General features: G+C 48.8%; 1 protein-coding gene across 1 annotated transcript; it reads left to right on the top strand.

Moving 5' to 3' along the window:
• The first annotated feature begins 223 nt into the window (after positions 1–223).
• Alas1 (5'-aminolevulinate synthase 1) lies at positions 224–14,356 on the top strand. Its single transcript, XM_057766406.1, has 11 exons — positions 224–340; positions 1,115–1,337; positions 3,952–4,179; positions 5,682–5,831; positions 6,134–6,356; positions 8,162–8,346; positions 9,055–9,234; positions 9,762–9,926; positions 11,285–11,553; positions 12,275–12,437; positions 14,062–14,356. The coding sequence occupies exons 2-11, from the start codon at positions 1,136–1,138 to the stop codon at positions 14,220–14,222; spliced, it is 1,926 nt and encodes a 641-aa protein (XP_057622389.1). The 5' UTR covers positions 224–340; positions 1,115–1,135; the 3' UTR covers positions 14,223–14,356.
• Positions 14,357–14,673: the final 317 nt, after the last annotated feature.

The raw sequence follows: 14,673 nt of genomic DNA, 5'->3' as shown, positions 1-14,673 counted from the left end.
GTGACAGAGGACCGAAGGATAGAGTCCAAAAAGGAACTTTTTTGGACTCGCCCGCCCGCCCACCACCTTGCCCTCCTGGTCTTGGAAGCCTAGGACTGAGTCACAGTCCACCAGCTGGAGCAGAGCCCACACGGAGAGAGCAGCCTCCCTGCTCTGCCGACTCCGGTGCGCGTGCGCCGGAGAGGCCGCGCCCACAGCGCATGCGCAGCGGTCACTCTGGCTCTATATTAGGGCCATACACCAGTTGTGTCCCCCAGGCTGCTATAGCGGACAAGGGCATTGGTCCATTTAGCGCCCTCCACTCGAGCGCCCACCGCCGTCCCGTCGAGAGCCCGCGCAGGTAAGGGTCGCGCTCGGTGGTCACGGGAAGCCGGCGCGCCCCGCCACCGCGGCCACACGCCCCATCCCCCTCTGGCCCTCAGCGTCCACCACCACCTCATCTTTACCGCTTAGGCTACCTCAGAGGCCCGGTTCCGTCCTCTCCTGACATTCGGCATTTGACAGGCGGCTTCAGAATCTCCTTCCTATCCTTGCGACCCCGGGGGACCTCTGACTCACCGCTGACCCCCTTCCACCAGCCCCACTCCTTGGGCTGGTTAGCCCTGCTCCTGTCCGAGTCAGCCCTGACCCTATCCTTCGTTCTGCTCCCTTTCCCGATTCCAGCTGTAGGGGCATGACCTTGTCTCGGGAACTCAAGGCTGGTCTAGACTCTTTCCCCTCCCTCGGGTTGCTAGGGTCCCCAGGCGTCCTCCCTGCCTGTTTAGGTGACAGTGACTTCTTCGCTAGCCTCACTGTTGCCCCTGTATGTTTGCTAAGGTGCGCACTCCTCGAGGAGCCTATGGCCTCCCACACCTATTCTGCTTTGTCCTTCATCTCTTCCACCCCCTTGGTTATTAATCGTCCCTATTTACTCTGGAGAAGTTGCTTTGCCGGGGGTTTTTATGTAGAGGTGGAGAATGAAGTGGTGACCTGGGTAGAGTGTGGCCGCCACTCCTTTACTGAGTCCTATCTCGGTGCAGTCGGTGCTGTCGTTGTTAGTTTTGTTTGTTTGGGTTTTGAGTGAGAGGTATGCCCAGGGCACCCTTGACATCACTCACAGTGGGTTCTTCTCCAGGAGCCAGCAACCTCTGCAGACATGGAGACTGTGGTTCGAAGATGCCCATTCTTATCGCGAGTCCCTCAGGCCTTTTTGCAGAAGGCAGGAAAATCTCTCTTGTTCTATGCTCAAAACTGCCCCAAGATGATGATGGAAGTGGGAGCCAAGCCAGCCCCTCGAACCCTGTCCACGTCAGCAGTCCACTGCCAGCAGACCAAAGAAACCCCTCCAGCCAACGAGAGTGAGTAGGGTTAGCAGTGAGACACCTCCTTGGTGGTAAGGGCCACTCTAGGGAAGGGATCAGCACTGTGCATGGGAGGGGGTCCTCTTGTGTAACTGCTCTCTGACTCCTGGATTAGGAGCTTTCCAGAAACAATACAATACAGGTTTCTGGATCGCATGTCAGGTCTGCTGGACTCTAGTGTTTCCTCATTGTCTGCTGCGAGCAGCCGCTTGCAGTCTGTTCCTCAATGAAGATTTGGCCTTTGACTCGTAAAGTAGTGATTTTAAAATCTGTTTAATATTTTTTTTTTAAAGTTTTTTGAAACAGGGTTTCTCTGTGTAACAGTGCTGGCTGTCCTGGAACTCGTTCTGTAGACCAGGCTGGACTCGAACTCACAGAGATTCATCTACCTCTGCCTCCTGAGTGCTGGGATTAAAGGCGTGCACCACCGCCCGGCCCTGCTTAGCATTTTGAGGCAACGTCTCACACTGGCCACATAGTCATGACCCCGCCTCTGCCTCCCCAGTGCTGACATCACAGACCTCAGCTACCGCTGCCATGTTTTTATTTTTTAGAAGATGTATTCATTGTATTTTATGTATATGAATGTTTGACTGCACTACTATATGCCTGGTGTCCAAGGAGGCCAGAAGAAGAGGTCAGATCCTCTGGAGAGTTACAGATGGTTGTACCACCATCTCAGTGCTGAAAATTGAACCTGAGTCCTCTGGAAGAGCAGCAAGTGCTCTTAACCACTGAGCCATCATTTTTTATTTCTTCCCTTTAAGTAAAATGTGTGTGTATATGTGTGTGTGTTTGTAAAATACCTATAGCATAAAACTTGCCATTTTAGCTTTTTATTTTTTCCATCAGAGTCTCATAATATAGCCCAGATTGCCCTCCAACTGTGGCAATCCTCCTGCCTCAGCCCTTTAAGTGCTAGGATGATAAGCATGGCACCACTACAGTGTCCGTTTGAATCATTTAAGTGTGTGAATCCGTAGTATTACAGACGCTCGTATCATTCTGTCACTATCCAGTTCCAGAGCTTTCTTCATCTTCCCAAACTTAATTAACCACCATACTCCTTCCCCCAGTGCCTGGCACCCACCACCCTACTGTCTGTTCTTCAGCTTCAGGGCTCGCTCTGGGTGCACTGTGTAAGTGTGGCATGGAGTTAGTGCTGTCAATGCGTGGACCCACTCAGGCAGATAAGCTTTAATGAACAGGCTGGAGTGGTCTTAGTCAGTTTCTGCCAGGAGAGGGACTTTTCGTTTTTTTGCTTTTGTTTTTTGGTTTTTTTTGATTTGTTTAGTTTTATTTATATACATTGGTGTTTTGCCTGCAAGTATGTCTGTATGTGGGAATCAGATCTCCTGGAAGTTGCTGACAGCTATGAGCTGTTATGTGGGTGCTGGGAATTGAACCTGGGTCCTCTGAAAGAGCAGTCAGTGCTCCTAACCACTGAGCCATATCTAGGAGAAGGATTTTTCAGAGTCCGCCTAATCCTAGTGAGTGTTTTGCCTTCCAGGCTTCTTTTTGGTGTGAACCTGTAGGAAAGGAATGTTTGTTCTGTAAGGGAGCAGGGCTCAGTCCTTTAGGGGATTTCCTGTCTGGAGTTAGTTATCTTTTCTCAACGCATCTGTGGTGGCCGTGTTTGAGTTAGAAGGCTCATTTCCCGTCTGTTGTCTAGACTTTCCACAACACATCTACATTACTTGTAAAATTAAGTTAATTTCAAAATAACATTTCTTAACTTCCCTTTATAGAAATGTTATGGAAACTGTATTGAGACACCTTATCCAGTTGTAGAAAGAGCAGCCAGTGACTCATGGGAGTATTCCAAAATGATGAAGGAAGACTTTTCTAGAAGGAAGGTGAGCACATTGCTCAAGGGATTAAGGAGTCACTGTAACTTAGAGCCCCAAACCAGCCCGTTGGGTTACGTCAGCAGCTCTGATGAACTTAAATGATAAAGTAGGTGAGCTGTGTGCGTGGAGCCTGCGTCCTTTCCGGCACACTAATGGTCTGAACCCAGAGAGGTCAGTGTGAAGATCTGAGTGATGGCCTCTTTCTTTTTCAGAAGTATTGTTAAAACTGGTTGAGCTTTACTGGGAATCTGTTTAGAAACCGCGAAGTGAGTAACAGTGACTGCTACCAATTGCCTTAGGGGAGCATGGCTCCCCTGAAATACGCTGAGTGGACATGAGGTAGAATTTGCTGACAGTGATCCAAGTCAAGAGCTTTGGGGGCTAAGTGCACACATAATCCCAGCGCCGAGGAGGCTGAGGCAGGAGGATTGCCAAGTCAAGTATCATGGGCTGCATAGTAAGACCCTGTCTTAACAAATGGAAAAAGAATGTTGGTTTGTCTGAAAGTATAAAATAGTGATCTTGGGTTTAGAAGAATGCCTGTGAGTTTGGGTGCTAACTGGTCTGGGCCAACCAGCCCTTCAGAGGACCGCTGTACGGCGAGGCAGGCGAGAACGGATGTTAGCAGAGTTTAACAAAGGAAACTCGAGCATGGGTTACAGACTAGAACGAGCATAAAGTTTGAGGTGCTGTGACTTGGTGACTTGCTTGTGCCCTCAGCAAGCAGGTCCTGATGCCTGTTCTTTCTATTCCTCCCTCAGAAGAGAAAACTGCCAAAGCCGCAGTCCAGCAGGCTCCTGACAAATCCCAGCTGACTCCAGATGGCGCACAGCTCCCGTCAGGACACCCGTCACCCGCGACAAGCCAGGGCTCTGGGAGCAAGTGCCCTTTCTTGGCCGCACAGCTGAGCCAGACAGGCAGCAGTGTCTTCCGCAAGGCCAGCCTGGAGCTTCAGGAGGATGTGCAGGAGATGCACGCTGTGAGGAAAGGTAACAGAAACGACTCTGGCCTGTGGGAAGAGGGAGCCTGTCATTTGGGCCCCTGGGACCTCCGGTTTATGTGTGAGTTCTTACTAGGCCAGCATAGTGCTAATGGGAATACCTTCCTCTCTAGTGCAAAGAGGAAGGGGGATCCTCAAGCTAGACCATCCCAACTGTATTGCAAAATGTGGGACTTGCTTTCTGGTGAAGGAATAGGAGGTAGCCAGCTACCCAAGTCATGCTCACTTTCTGGAAATAACCTGTCGTCTTGAGCAGAGGCCAGCATTCATGTGTCTCTTTGGTCCTCCTTACCCTTTTGAAGGATAGAAGGTAGAACCATGGTATTACTGCAGTAAGCGCTAGCTTGAGATTCCCAAGCTGGTTGTCCTTCTGGTGGTCATGGGAGAGCAAACTTACCCTCATCGAGCTCCCAACCACCCGTAAAAGCCTCGGCATGCTGAGCATGGCACATACCTTTAATTCCAGTACCTGGGAGGCAGAGGCAGGAGGATCAATGTGAGTTTAAGTTCGACCTGGTCTGCATAGCCAGTTCTAGGACATCCAGGGCTACTTAGAGAGGCCCTATCTTGAAAAAAGTAAAAAGGGAGGTAGGTTGGCAGTGGTGGCGCACACCTTTAATCCCAGCACTCGGGAGGCAGAGGCAGGTGGATCTCTGTGAGTTCGATGCCAGCCTGGTCTACAAGAGCTAGCTCCAGGATAGGCTCAAAAGCAATGCAGAGAAACCCTGTCTCAAAAAACCAAAAAAAAAAAAAAAAAAAGGAAGACTGCCTCAGCCGGTCAGCTGGGAGCCATAGGCTCTAATTCATGTCCCTTGGAACTGGCTGATAGCTGTGAAAACAAAATGGCACTACACATGTGAGGCAAGACGGTCTTGAGTTCAAGGCCAGCTGGGCTACAACAATATTCCATTTCGAAAAGCCCAAAAGCAGCCCAGGATCAAATACTGCTATATAATAAGCACACTGAAGGAGGAGACATTCTGTATATTCATTACAACCAACTTTGGTTATGACTGGCTTCTTTTCATGAAGTAGACAACAGTCTATTCTATTGGTTTTGTGTTTTGAGACAGGGTTTCACTGTGTAGCACAGTCTGGTCTCAGATTTATAGAGATCTGCCTCTCTCTGCCTCCTGAGTTCTGGAACTAAAGGCATGTACCAAGATGCCCAGACAATAAGATATTTTTTTTTTGAAAAAAATTTGATTTTATTGTTTTGCTTGTATATATATTTGTGCACCAAAATGTGCCTGGTACTCAAAGAGGCCAGAAGAGGATGTCAGATCCTGGAACTCTAGTTCCAGACAGCTGTGAGCTACCATGTGGGTGCTGGGAATCAAACTCAGGTCCTCCAGGAGAGCAGCCAGTGCTGTTAGCTGATGAGCTGCTCCAGCTGTGCCCGCCTACCCCCGTTAACTATTATGCCTAGAAGGTATTGTGAACTAAGAATATAAAGTCCATCTTTTATGCCTCTGGTTATTTTTGCCATAGAAATTGCCCAAAACTCTGTGACCCCCAGTATGACCAGTGTGAAAACTGGTAGAGAGGATCCGAGCCAGCAGCTGAAGAACTTCCAGGATATCATGCGGAAGCAGAGGCCAGAAAGAGTGTCTCATCTTCTTCAGGATAACTTGCCAAAATGTGAGTCTTGTTGTTTGTGAGTTAACTGTATGTCAGATTGGAGGCGAAGCGGCATGTTGAGGGAGAGCCCTGTGGTCCTTGCTTGAGTACTGTTGGGCTACTGATCATTGGCCTCTCTTTTGTTACCCACCGCCTATGTACTGGACAGTGTACCCACACTTGTCACAGCACTGGGACATCATTCTAGTCCTGAGTGTAGCCATGAAATGACCAAGCTGAGACCTGAACTCAGGTCTGTCTTTCACCAAACCCGGAGAGTCTTCTTAAAAGACTGCACTGTCTTTTGTTTGTCTCCATTTTAGCTGTTTCCACTTTTCAATATGATCATTTCTTTGAGAAGAAAATTGATGAGAAAAAAAATGACCATACCTACCGAGTTTTTAAAACTGTGAACCGGAGAGCACAAATCTTCCCCATGGCTGACGACTACACGGACTCCCTCCTCACCAAAAAGCAGGTGTCGGTCTGGTGCAGTAACGACTACCTAGGCATGAGTCGCCACCCGCGCGTGTGTGGGGCAGTCATGTAAGTAACTGGCATTATTTGGCAAGACATAGGTGGCTTTTACAGCTGGACGTTTTGTGGGAGAATATTTAGTCACTGCAAGTGTGCCACGGTGATACTGCTGTTCCCTGTGGACACAGCTCTCCGTCCTCCGGTCCAGGAGTCCCAGGATTGAGCGCAGGCCACCACACTTTACAGCAAAGCCCCTCCCTGCTGAGCCATCTCACTGGCACATGTTCTCAGCCTTTGATAACCACCGCTGTTGACTTTCTTAGAGACAAATATGAAGGTAGTGGAAAAGGCTATTTCAGGATGATGTGTTTAAAAGGATGGAGGTCCCATCTTTGTCCTTCAGAAGGACCACCATGGCTTGAGAGAGTTGCTCATCACATTCTCCAAGGGCTTGCTAAAGAGAGTCCCATATGAGGTTGAGCAGTAGCATTTGCATGTGTCCTAATGTGTAACTGCTTTGCTGCCTTCTAGAGTGTGCTTTATCTTAACTTATTTTTGGGTCAATGGTTATTCTTAGAAAAAGAAGCCTTAGTTTAAGTTACATGGCTAATATGTCTTAATGACTGTTAAATGAACACTTGCGCTGAAAGATTTATTTATTTTATGTGCATGAGTATTTTACCTGCATGTCTGCCATGTTTGTGCCTTAGAGGACAGAAGAGGGTATTGGATCTTCTTGAACTAGGAATTGAACCTGGGTCCTCTGGAAGAATACTCAATGCTCTTAACCACTGAGTCATTGCTCCAGTGCTCCAGTCCCTGAACACTTATTCTTAACAATTGCTCTAAGATTTATGGCCCAGGTTTCATAATGAGAGAGCTCCTAGGTGAGATCAACATAATTTTCATTTTCTTGGGTTCTGGAAAGAGGATCAATTTATATGATGTTTAGAATCATGGGTTAAAAGGTTCTTTTTTTTTTAAATAAAAAATAAATTGGGCATAGTGGTGCATGCCTTTAATCCTAGCACTTGGGAGGCAAAGGCAGTCAGGTCTCTGTTAATTCAAGGCCAGCCTGGTCTGCATAGTGAGTTCCAGGATAGCTAGAGCTACATAGTGAGATCCTGTTTCAAAAAAAACAAAAACAAAAACAAACAAAAAATTAAAATGAAATAAAAATAGAACCGTGAGTTTTCTTGCTTAGTTGAAGTATAATCATGATGTTGTTGTTGTTGTTTTGTGTGTGTATGCTGGGATTACAGGCACATACTCCATGTGTGTTTATGCAGTACCAGGAATTGAACCCATGGCTTTTTATATACTAAGTAAGCACTCAACCAACTGAGCTCCAGCCCCAACTCTAAAGTGTTCGTGTGTGTGTGTGTGTGTGTGTGAGAGAGAGAGAGAGAGAGAGAGAGAGAGAGAGAGAGAGAGAGAGAGAAGTGAGAGAGAGTGTGTATTATAGTGTGTATTTATGTGTGCTATGTACTTGTATGTGTGGGGTGGGGTGGGGTGTGCTTAGAGGCCTGAGGGCAGCCTTAGGTCTTTACTTCATAGCCTTTTATCTTTGTTTTTTGCAATCCCCTCTGCTCCAGTGCTGGGGTTGTAGGAATGTAAGACCCCTGGATTTTAAATGAATTCTGGAACTAGAGAGATGGCTCAGAGATTGAGAAACTGGCTGTTCTTCCAGAGGTCTAGAGTTCAATTCCCAGCAACCACATGGTGGCTCATAACCATCTGTAATGAGATCTGGTGCCCTCTTATGGTATGCAGGCATGCATGCAGGCAGAATACTGTACACATAATAAGTAAATCTTTAATAAGTTCTGGAGATCTGAACCCTGCAGTATTAGTATTTCACTTATTTTTAACAGGGAGACTGTGAAGCAGCATGGTGCAGGAGCTGGTGGAACTAGGAATATTTCTGGAACCAGCAAGTTCCACGTGGAACTGGAGCAGGCGCTGGCCGACCTCCATGGCAAAGACGCAGCACTCTTGTTTTCCTCCTGCTTCGTAGCCAACGACTCCACCCTCTTCACCCTGGCTAAGATGATGCCTGGTAAGGAGGCCTTGTGTCAGCGTCATAGCACGTTTGAGGGGTCTGCAAAATGACAATAGCATTGGCTACTAAGAAGGCCCCTCCAAGTCAGCCTGGTGGCCTGGATCAGCACGAGGTGCTAACTGGGAGTTCCAGCAGAACGTGGAAGGTCCTGTCCTCAAGCCCCTGACTTGATTGTAGTCATATTCTAAGAAGCTCCTTTAGCAGATGCTTCATTGCATTTAGTCACATCTTCATTGAGTTTGAAATGAGGTACCCATTTTTTTTTTTTTTTTTGAGACAATTTTTGTCTTTGCACATAGTCTCACTGTGTAACACAGGCTGGCTTCATACTGTTGGTTCTCCTGCCTCAGAATGCTAGGCTTCTGAATATGTGGCATTGTGGCTTTAAGGATTGTTCTCCATGTTCTGTGTTTTTTTGTGTTCTGTGTTTCATGATGCTGGGATAGAACTCAGGGCGTCAGCTCATGTAAATCAAGTGCCTTGCAGCTGAGCTCCATCCCAACAGCCATGGGCTATCTTTGCCTTTGCATTTTCCGAGAAGAGACGCAGTAGCTAGTTACCATGTCAGGACAAATACTGACTCATGGTGTCTTTCATAGTGAACATTTTCAAGGCACTGTCAGCAGGAAAAGGTCTGTTGTACCTGTCCAGGATGTCAGTTGTCTTTGATGCCTCTGTCCCTAAGATGCATTTTTCTCACATCAGGCTGTGAAATTTACTCTGATTCTGGGAACCATGCCTCCATGATCCAAGGGATTCGCAACAGTCGAGTGCCAAAATACATCTTCCGTCACAATGATGTCAACCATCTCCGAGAACTGCTGCAGAGATCTGACCCCGCGGTTCCCAAGATTGTAGCATTCGAAACTGTTCATTCCATGGATGGTGAGTCTGTGCTGAGACCAGTCTGAAGCCTTGAGCTGTTTAAAAGGTGCGGTGTGTGGGCCCTGGGGGCAGAGCTGGTCGTCAGGCTTCTACTTCACGGTGTCTCCGGTGCTACACTCATTGCCAGGAACAAACAAAAACAGGAGGTTTCCTTTGGTTTTGCATTTTTGTCTCTGCTGGGATTCTGTAATTGAGAGACATTGTATGGATGGGGTAACTGGGTTTTCTGCCCTGGCTGTTGCTAGACTGTGACCTCAAGGCAAACAGGTACTGGGGTAAGTTCAGTACTAAAATTGACCCCACAGAATATAAGGCAAGCCAGGCATTGGTGGCACACACCTTTAATCCCAGCACTCAGAAGGCAGAGACTAATGTAACTGAGTTCAAAGCCAGCCTGGTCTACAGACAGAGTTCCAGGGTAGCTAGGGTATACAGAGAAACCCTGTCTCAGAAAAACAGAAAAAGAATGTAAGTCCTTTGCTTTGGCTCTAACCACGAATATTAATATTTTCCGTGGCTTTCTTTAGGAGCAGTGTGCCCACTGGAAGAGCTATGTGATGTGGCCCATGAGTTTGGAGCAATCACGTTTGTGGACGAAGTCCACGCGGTGGGGCTGTATGGTGCTCGAGGCGGAGGGATCGGTGACCGGGATGGAGTCATGTCAAAAATGGACATCATTTCTGGGACACTTGGTGTGTGCACTGTAAAGTCTGCTTTTACACTGAACTTCGGATACATAACAAGACCAGCGGCTGGCTGGTCTGACCGGCACCAGGATAGGAAGCAGTGTGGTAGCATGTAAAGCCTGGACTATTTCTCTTCAGGGTGTATTTTGTTTTAGTCTATATCCCAGGCTGACCTCATGATGGCCCTCCTGCTTCAGGTTCCCCAGTGCTGGCTTTGTAGGCATGCCACCACTTCCATCTTGCAGTGAAATTTTTCATTCCAGTGTATGCTAACCCCGCTTTGGAGCATCCCTGGGGACATGGAGGCTCACAGACTCCCACAGCTAAACATGACAGGAATTGCATTACTCGCCATCTGAGCTCATTCCAGCCATTCTTGTGGCTCTTACTGCATCCTGTGACAAAAGCCTTCACTCTGTGCTGCTGGATTCTGAAGGAGCGAGCGCCCCAGTGCTCTTCCAGCAGGTGCTGGGAAATGCTGTGTTCTGTGCCTGGCCCAGGGAGCCAGCGCTCCGCTGTCCCAGCCTGCTCCTCTCCTCATATGGCACCGAAGTCTGGCCCTTAGTCCCGGCTGTGCAGCTCCCTGGTTGTGTGACCTTTCCATGCCTGTTTTGTTTTGTTTTCTCCCCATCAATGTGATGGAAATAGCACTGGGAGCTGTATCAGGATTCCTGTAGAGAAGATAAATGAGTATTTATAGCTCATTACTGTAGATGTTGCCTTCGCATGTGAGAATTGCTGAGAGGTTGTAGAACTTCGAGGGTTTTTCTTTTTCTTTTCTCTTTCTATAAACATTCCGAGTTTGTTAAGGGCAGTGAGAAACCCGTGTAGCAGTCAGTGAATGCTAAGTTAGAACCTATACTCAATTAAGGACCAGCAAGGAAAAGCCAGCATCTTCCAGCCGTGAGACAGCAGAGGAAAGCCCCCTATTCAAATGCCAATTCCAGTGTGTGGGGTAGGCTTGGTGGAGGTGTGGCCCAGTGAGGTGGAAGTGCTAGGCAGAGAAGTTTGCCCCTGCTTAATCCTCTTGTGGTTGAGAAAAATGTTCACTTCAGAACAGAGAGTTAAGGCTCCTGAGAACCAACCCTTTTGGAGCCCTTAATCCTGAAATATGAGACACAGATTATACAAGGGCCTTGGCCAGAACTGAAAAACAAGCCTGACCCTAAGTCAGCTCTAACAGGTTCTGAGTGTTTGTATTTATCCAGCAAATGCCAATTGTCCAGACTCTGCCCTTTGCTTGAACAGCAAGTAAGGGTTCAGTCCTGCCACAGACGCTTTAGCCAGGTGACTGCTGCAAAGTCTGCGGTGCCTCTCGGTGCCCATGCTGCTGTTGCCAACCTAACAGCTCCTCTTCCTCCCAGGTAAGGCGTTCGGCTGTGTCGGAGGGTACATCGCCAGCACAAGTTTGCTGATCGACACCGTACGGTCCTACGCTGCTGGCTTTATTTTCACCACCTCCCTGCCTCCCATGCTGCTGGCTGGAGCGCTGGAGTCTGTGCGGATCCTGAAGAGTGCCGAGGGGCGCGCCCTCCGCCGCCAGCACCAGCGCAATGTCAAGCTGATGAGGCAGATGCTGATGGACGCCGGCCTCCCGGTCATCCACTGCCCGAGTCACATCATCCCTGTGCGGGTAATGGCCTGTCTGTGGTCGGACTCCACACGTGACGTGCCAGTGTTCTGTCCACCTTCCTAAAGCTGGGCTTGTCCAGGGTGATTGCTAGGGCTGGGGCCACCCAGTGGCCATCTGTCTTCAGTGCCTGGGCTGCCTTCATAATAAGAAGGAAGTCTTTGAGCTGGAGCACAGCTTCCCTCTCCAGAGCAGTAACCTTAACAGGGTAAACACGGAACTTGTGTCTGGACAGCTCTGGAAGCCAAGCACAGGCAGCTTTGAGGTGTGACTTTCCACTTGGTGTATTTCAAAGCCGGTCTTGCACTTCTTCCCTCTGCAATCATATCCCTGCTGACATCACGGTTAATGTAAGGAAATAGCTAGTACCCCAGAGCAGGCAGATCCTCCTGGGAACAGGGTTTGCTTGCGTGAAAAAAACAAAACAAAAGCACCTCCTTGACCATACAGGACCTGACAGGGCAGCCGTGTGCACCTCCTTGACCATACGGGACCTGAGGGCAGCCGTGTGACATTTCGTGTCAGGGTTGTAGCCCATCCTGCGAATGCTAGCTCCCTTAAACTGCAGGCGTCCAGGCAGCATCGCCCACCTCCCCCAGGCTTGTACACTCGGCTGCAGTCTGGCCTTGAGCCTGAGCCGCATGTGCGGACACTGTGTTCTTGACTGTCTCTGCCAAATTAGCATGTCTTATTCTGACCCTGCTCCTGCTGTCACGAACCTTAGGTCGCCGATGCTGCTAAAAACACAGAAATCTGTGATGAATTGATGACCAGGCACAACATCTACGTCCAAGCCATCAACTACCCCACGGTGCCGCGTGGGGAGGAGCTCCTACGGATCGCCCCCACCCCCCACCACACCCCGCAGATGATGAACTTCTTCCTCGGTGAGTTGGTGCAGTGGTTCTGGGGAATGTCTCCACCGCACTGGGACCGCACAAAGCTCTGTCAGGGTTTACCTGATGCTTCAGGTGGTGTTGTAATATGGAGCGGTGGGGCTGCGTCCCCAGCCGCATGGCTTTACCCGAAATAATTACACAGAAACTGTATTCTTTTAAACACTGCTTGGCCCATTAGCTCCAGCCTCTTATTGGCTAGCTCTTACATATTGATCTAATCCATTTTTAATATTCTGTGTAGCACCACGAGCTGGCTTGCCAGGAAAGATCTTAACCTGCGTCTGTCTGGAGTGGGAGAATCATGGCGACTCACTCATTTGGCTTCTTTCTCCCAGCATTCTGTTTTGTCTACTCCGCCTACCTAATTTTCTGTCCTATTAAAGGGCTAAGGCAGTTTCTTTAATTTAACCAATGAAATTAACTCCTCCATCAAGGTGGGCAGTAGTTTCCTCCTGTCCCAAGCAGCTAAGCTTGCCCTCGGCTGGCACATGACAAAACTCTAAAATTAGATAGTAGTGACTCACTTGACGGTGTGCATGGTCTGTTTGGAAGCTCTCAGGGAGCCCCCCCGCCGCCATGCCCTCTCTTCTGTCATGTGGGTTGTGGCTGTTGAGGGGACTAGAGGCCTCTGATGGTGCAAGTCTGCCCTGGCCTTTAGAATACCGCTCACATTCCTCTGCACTCGCTCCCTTTCCTGACATGAGGTGCTTGAACTGCCTCATTCTGGTGGCTCTGTGCTGCTCCCCACACGCCATGTCCATTCCTGAGGTGGACACTGAAGGGGCTTTTAGCTTTAGTTGGCCATTGCCTCCCTAGGCCCTCTTGGGCCTTCCCAAGTCAGGTAACTTCGAAGGATAGATTTATGTTCAAGATGCTCAGAGGACTTTGGTTTGGTTTTGGTGCTGGAGTTGAACTCGGGGGTCTTAGCAGGCTAAGTAGGCCCTCCACCCCCGAGCTCCACTTCCCAAGGTCCCCGAGATACTCAGCCTAGCGTACTGACCATGCAGCAGCTGCTGAAGCTGGTGTGTGAACCCAGCTCTGGGTGTGTTTCTGTTTTTGCTCTTAGAACTGTGTCACTGAGACTGATTCACACACCATGAATTTTACCTTCTTTTTTGTTTTTTGGTTTTTGAGACAAGGCTTCTCTGTAGCTTTGGTGCATGCCATGGAACTAGCTCCTGTAGACTAGGCTGGCTTTGAACTCATAGAGATCTACCTGCCTCTGCCTCCCGAGTGCTGGGATTAAAGAAAATTTTACTTTCTTGAAATACAGAATTAAAAGGCAGTGGTGGCACATGCCTGTAATCCCAGCACTCAGAAGGCAGAGGCAGGTGGATCTCTGTGAGTAAGGTCAACCTGGTTCTAGAACAGGCTCCAAGGCTACACAGAGAAACCCTGTCTCTAAAAGCAAAAAAAGGTTTTTAGATACCTTCATGGTGTTGACTAGCTCTGTTCTTTTTGTTGCCGTCCGATTTCCTATTTGCATCCGTGCATGGGTGCTGGATGCTTGCACTGTTGGAAGTAGGATTGCCGCTGCCCTGAACACTGGGGCGCAGGTTCCGTGTGGACGTGCTCTCATTCTTTGGGGCTCAAACACTGTCTTTCCCCACAGAGAAGCTGCTGGTCACGTGGAAGCGAGTAGGGTTGGAGCTGAAGCCACATTCGTCAGCGGAGTGCAACTTCTGCAGGAGACCCTTGCATTTTGAAGTGATGAGTGAGAGAGAGAAAGCCTATTTCTCAGGCATGAGCAAGATGGTGTCTGTCCAAGCCTGACTGTGACCTCAGTTACTCACCTAACCCCCGGCCATTACCATATCCGAATAGTAGCCAGAATTGTCTTTATATGTGAAATAAATTATATATTAAATCTTAATCTATAGTAAAATTATAGTTCTGAAAATAAATTCTTGTGTGTTAGGTGTTTCTGCTGTTGACTGCTGTTGACTGGTGTGTGCTGTGACTGTATACACTGATGTCCTACAGGCCTTGTGCTCTGCTCAGATCTGACCAGCACGGCACTGAGCCTGTAGATGGGCCAGCTGGCGCCCTGTAACTGCAAGCAATGATGCCACCTGCTGCTGACTACCCTTTAAACCTCCTGCCTCGGTGTGCCCACAGCCCCCATCACAGCTCTGTCCTTCCTGCTTTCCTTCAGCCACTGCCTCAACCTCACACTTCCCACTGAAAGTCACACTTCAGTCAAGCCTGAAGGAGGGCCCATCTG

The sequence above is a fragment of the Chionomys nivalis genome, chromosome 4 (assembly GCF_950005125.1).
Source record: "Chionomys nivalis chromosome 4, mChiNiv1.1, whole genome shotgun sequence".
Lineage (NCBI taxonomy): Eukaryota > Metazoa > Chordata > Mammalia > Rodentia > Cricetidae > Chionomys > Chionomys nivalis.
The sequence above is the reverse complement of the archived record's forward strand: the minus strand, read 5'-3'. Positions and strand labels throughout refer to the sequence as shown.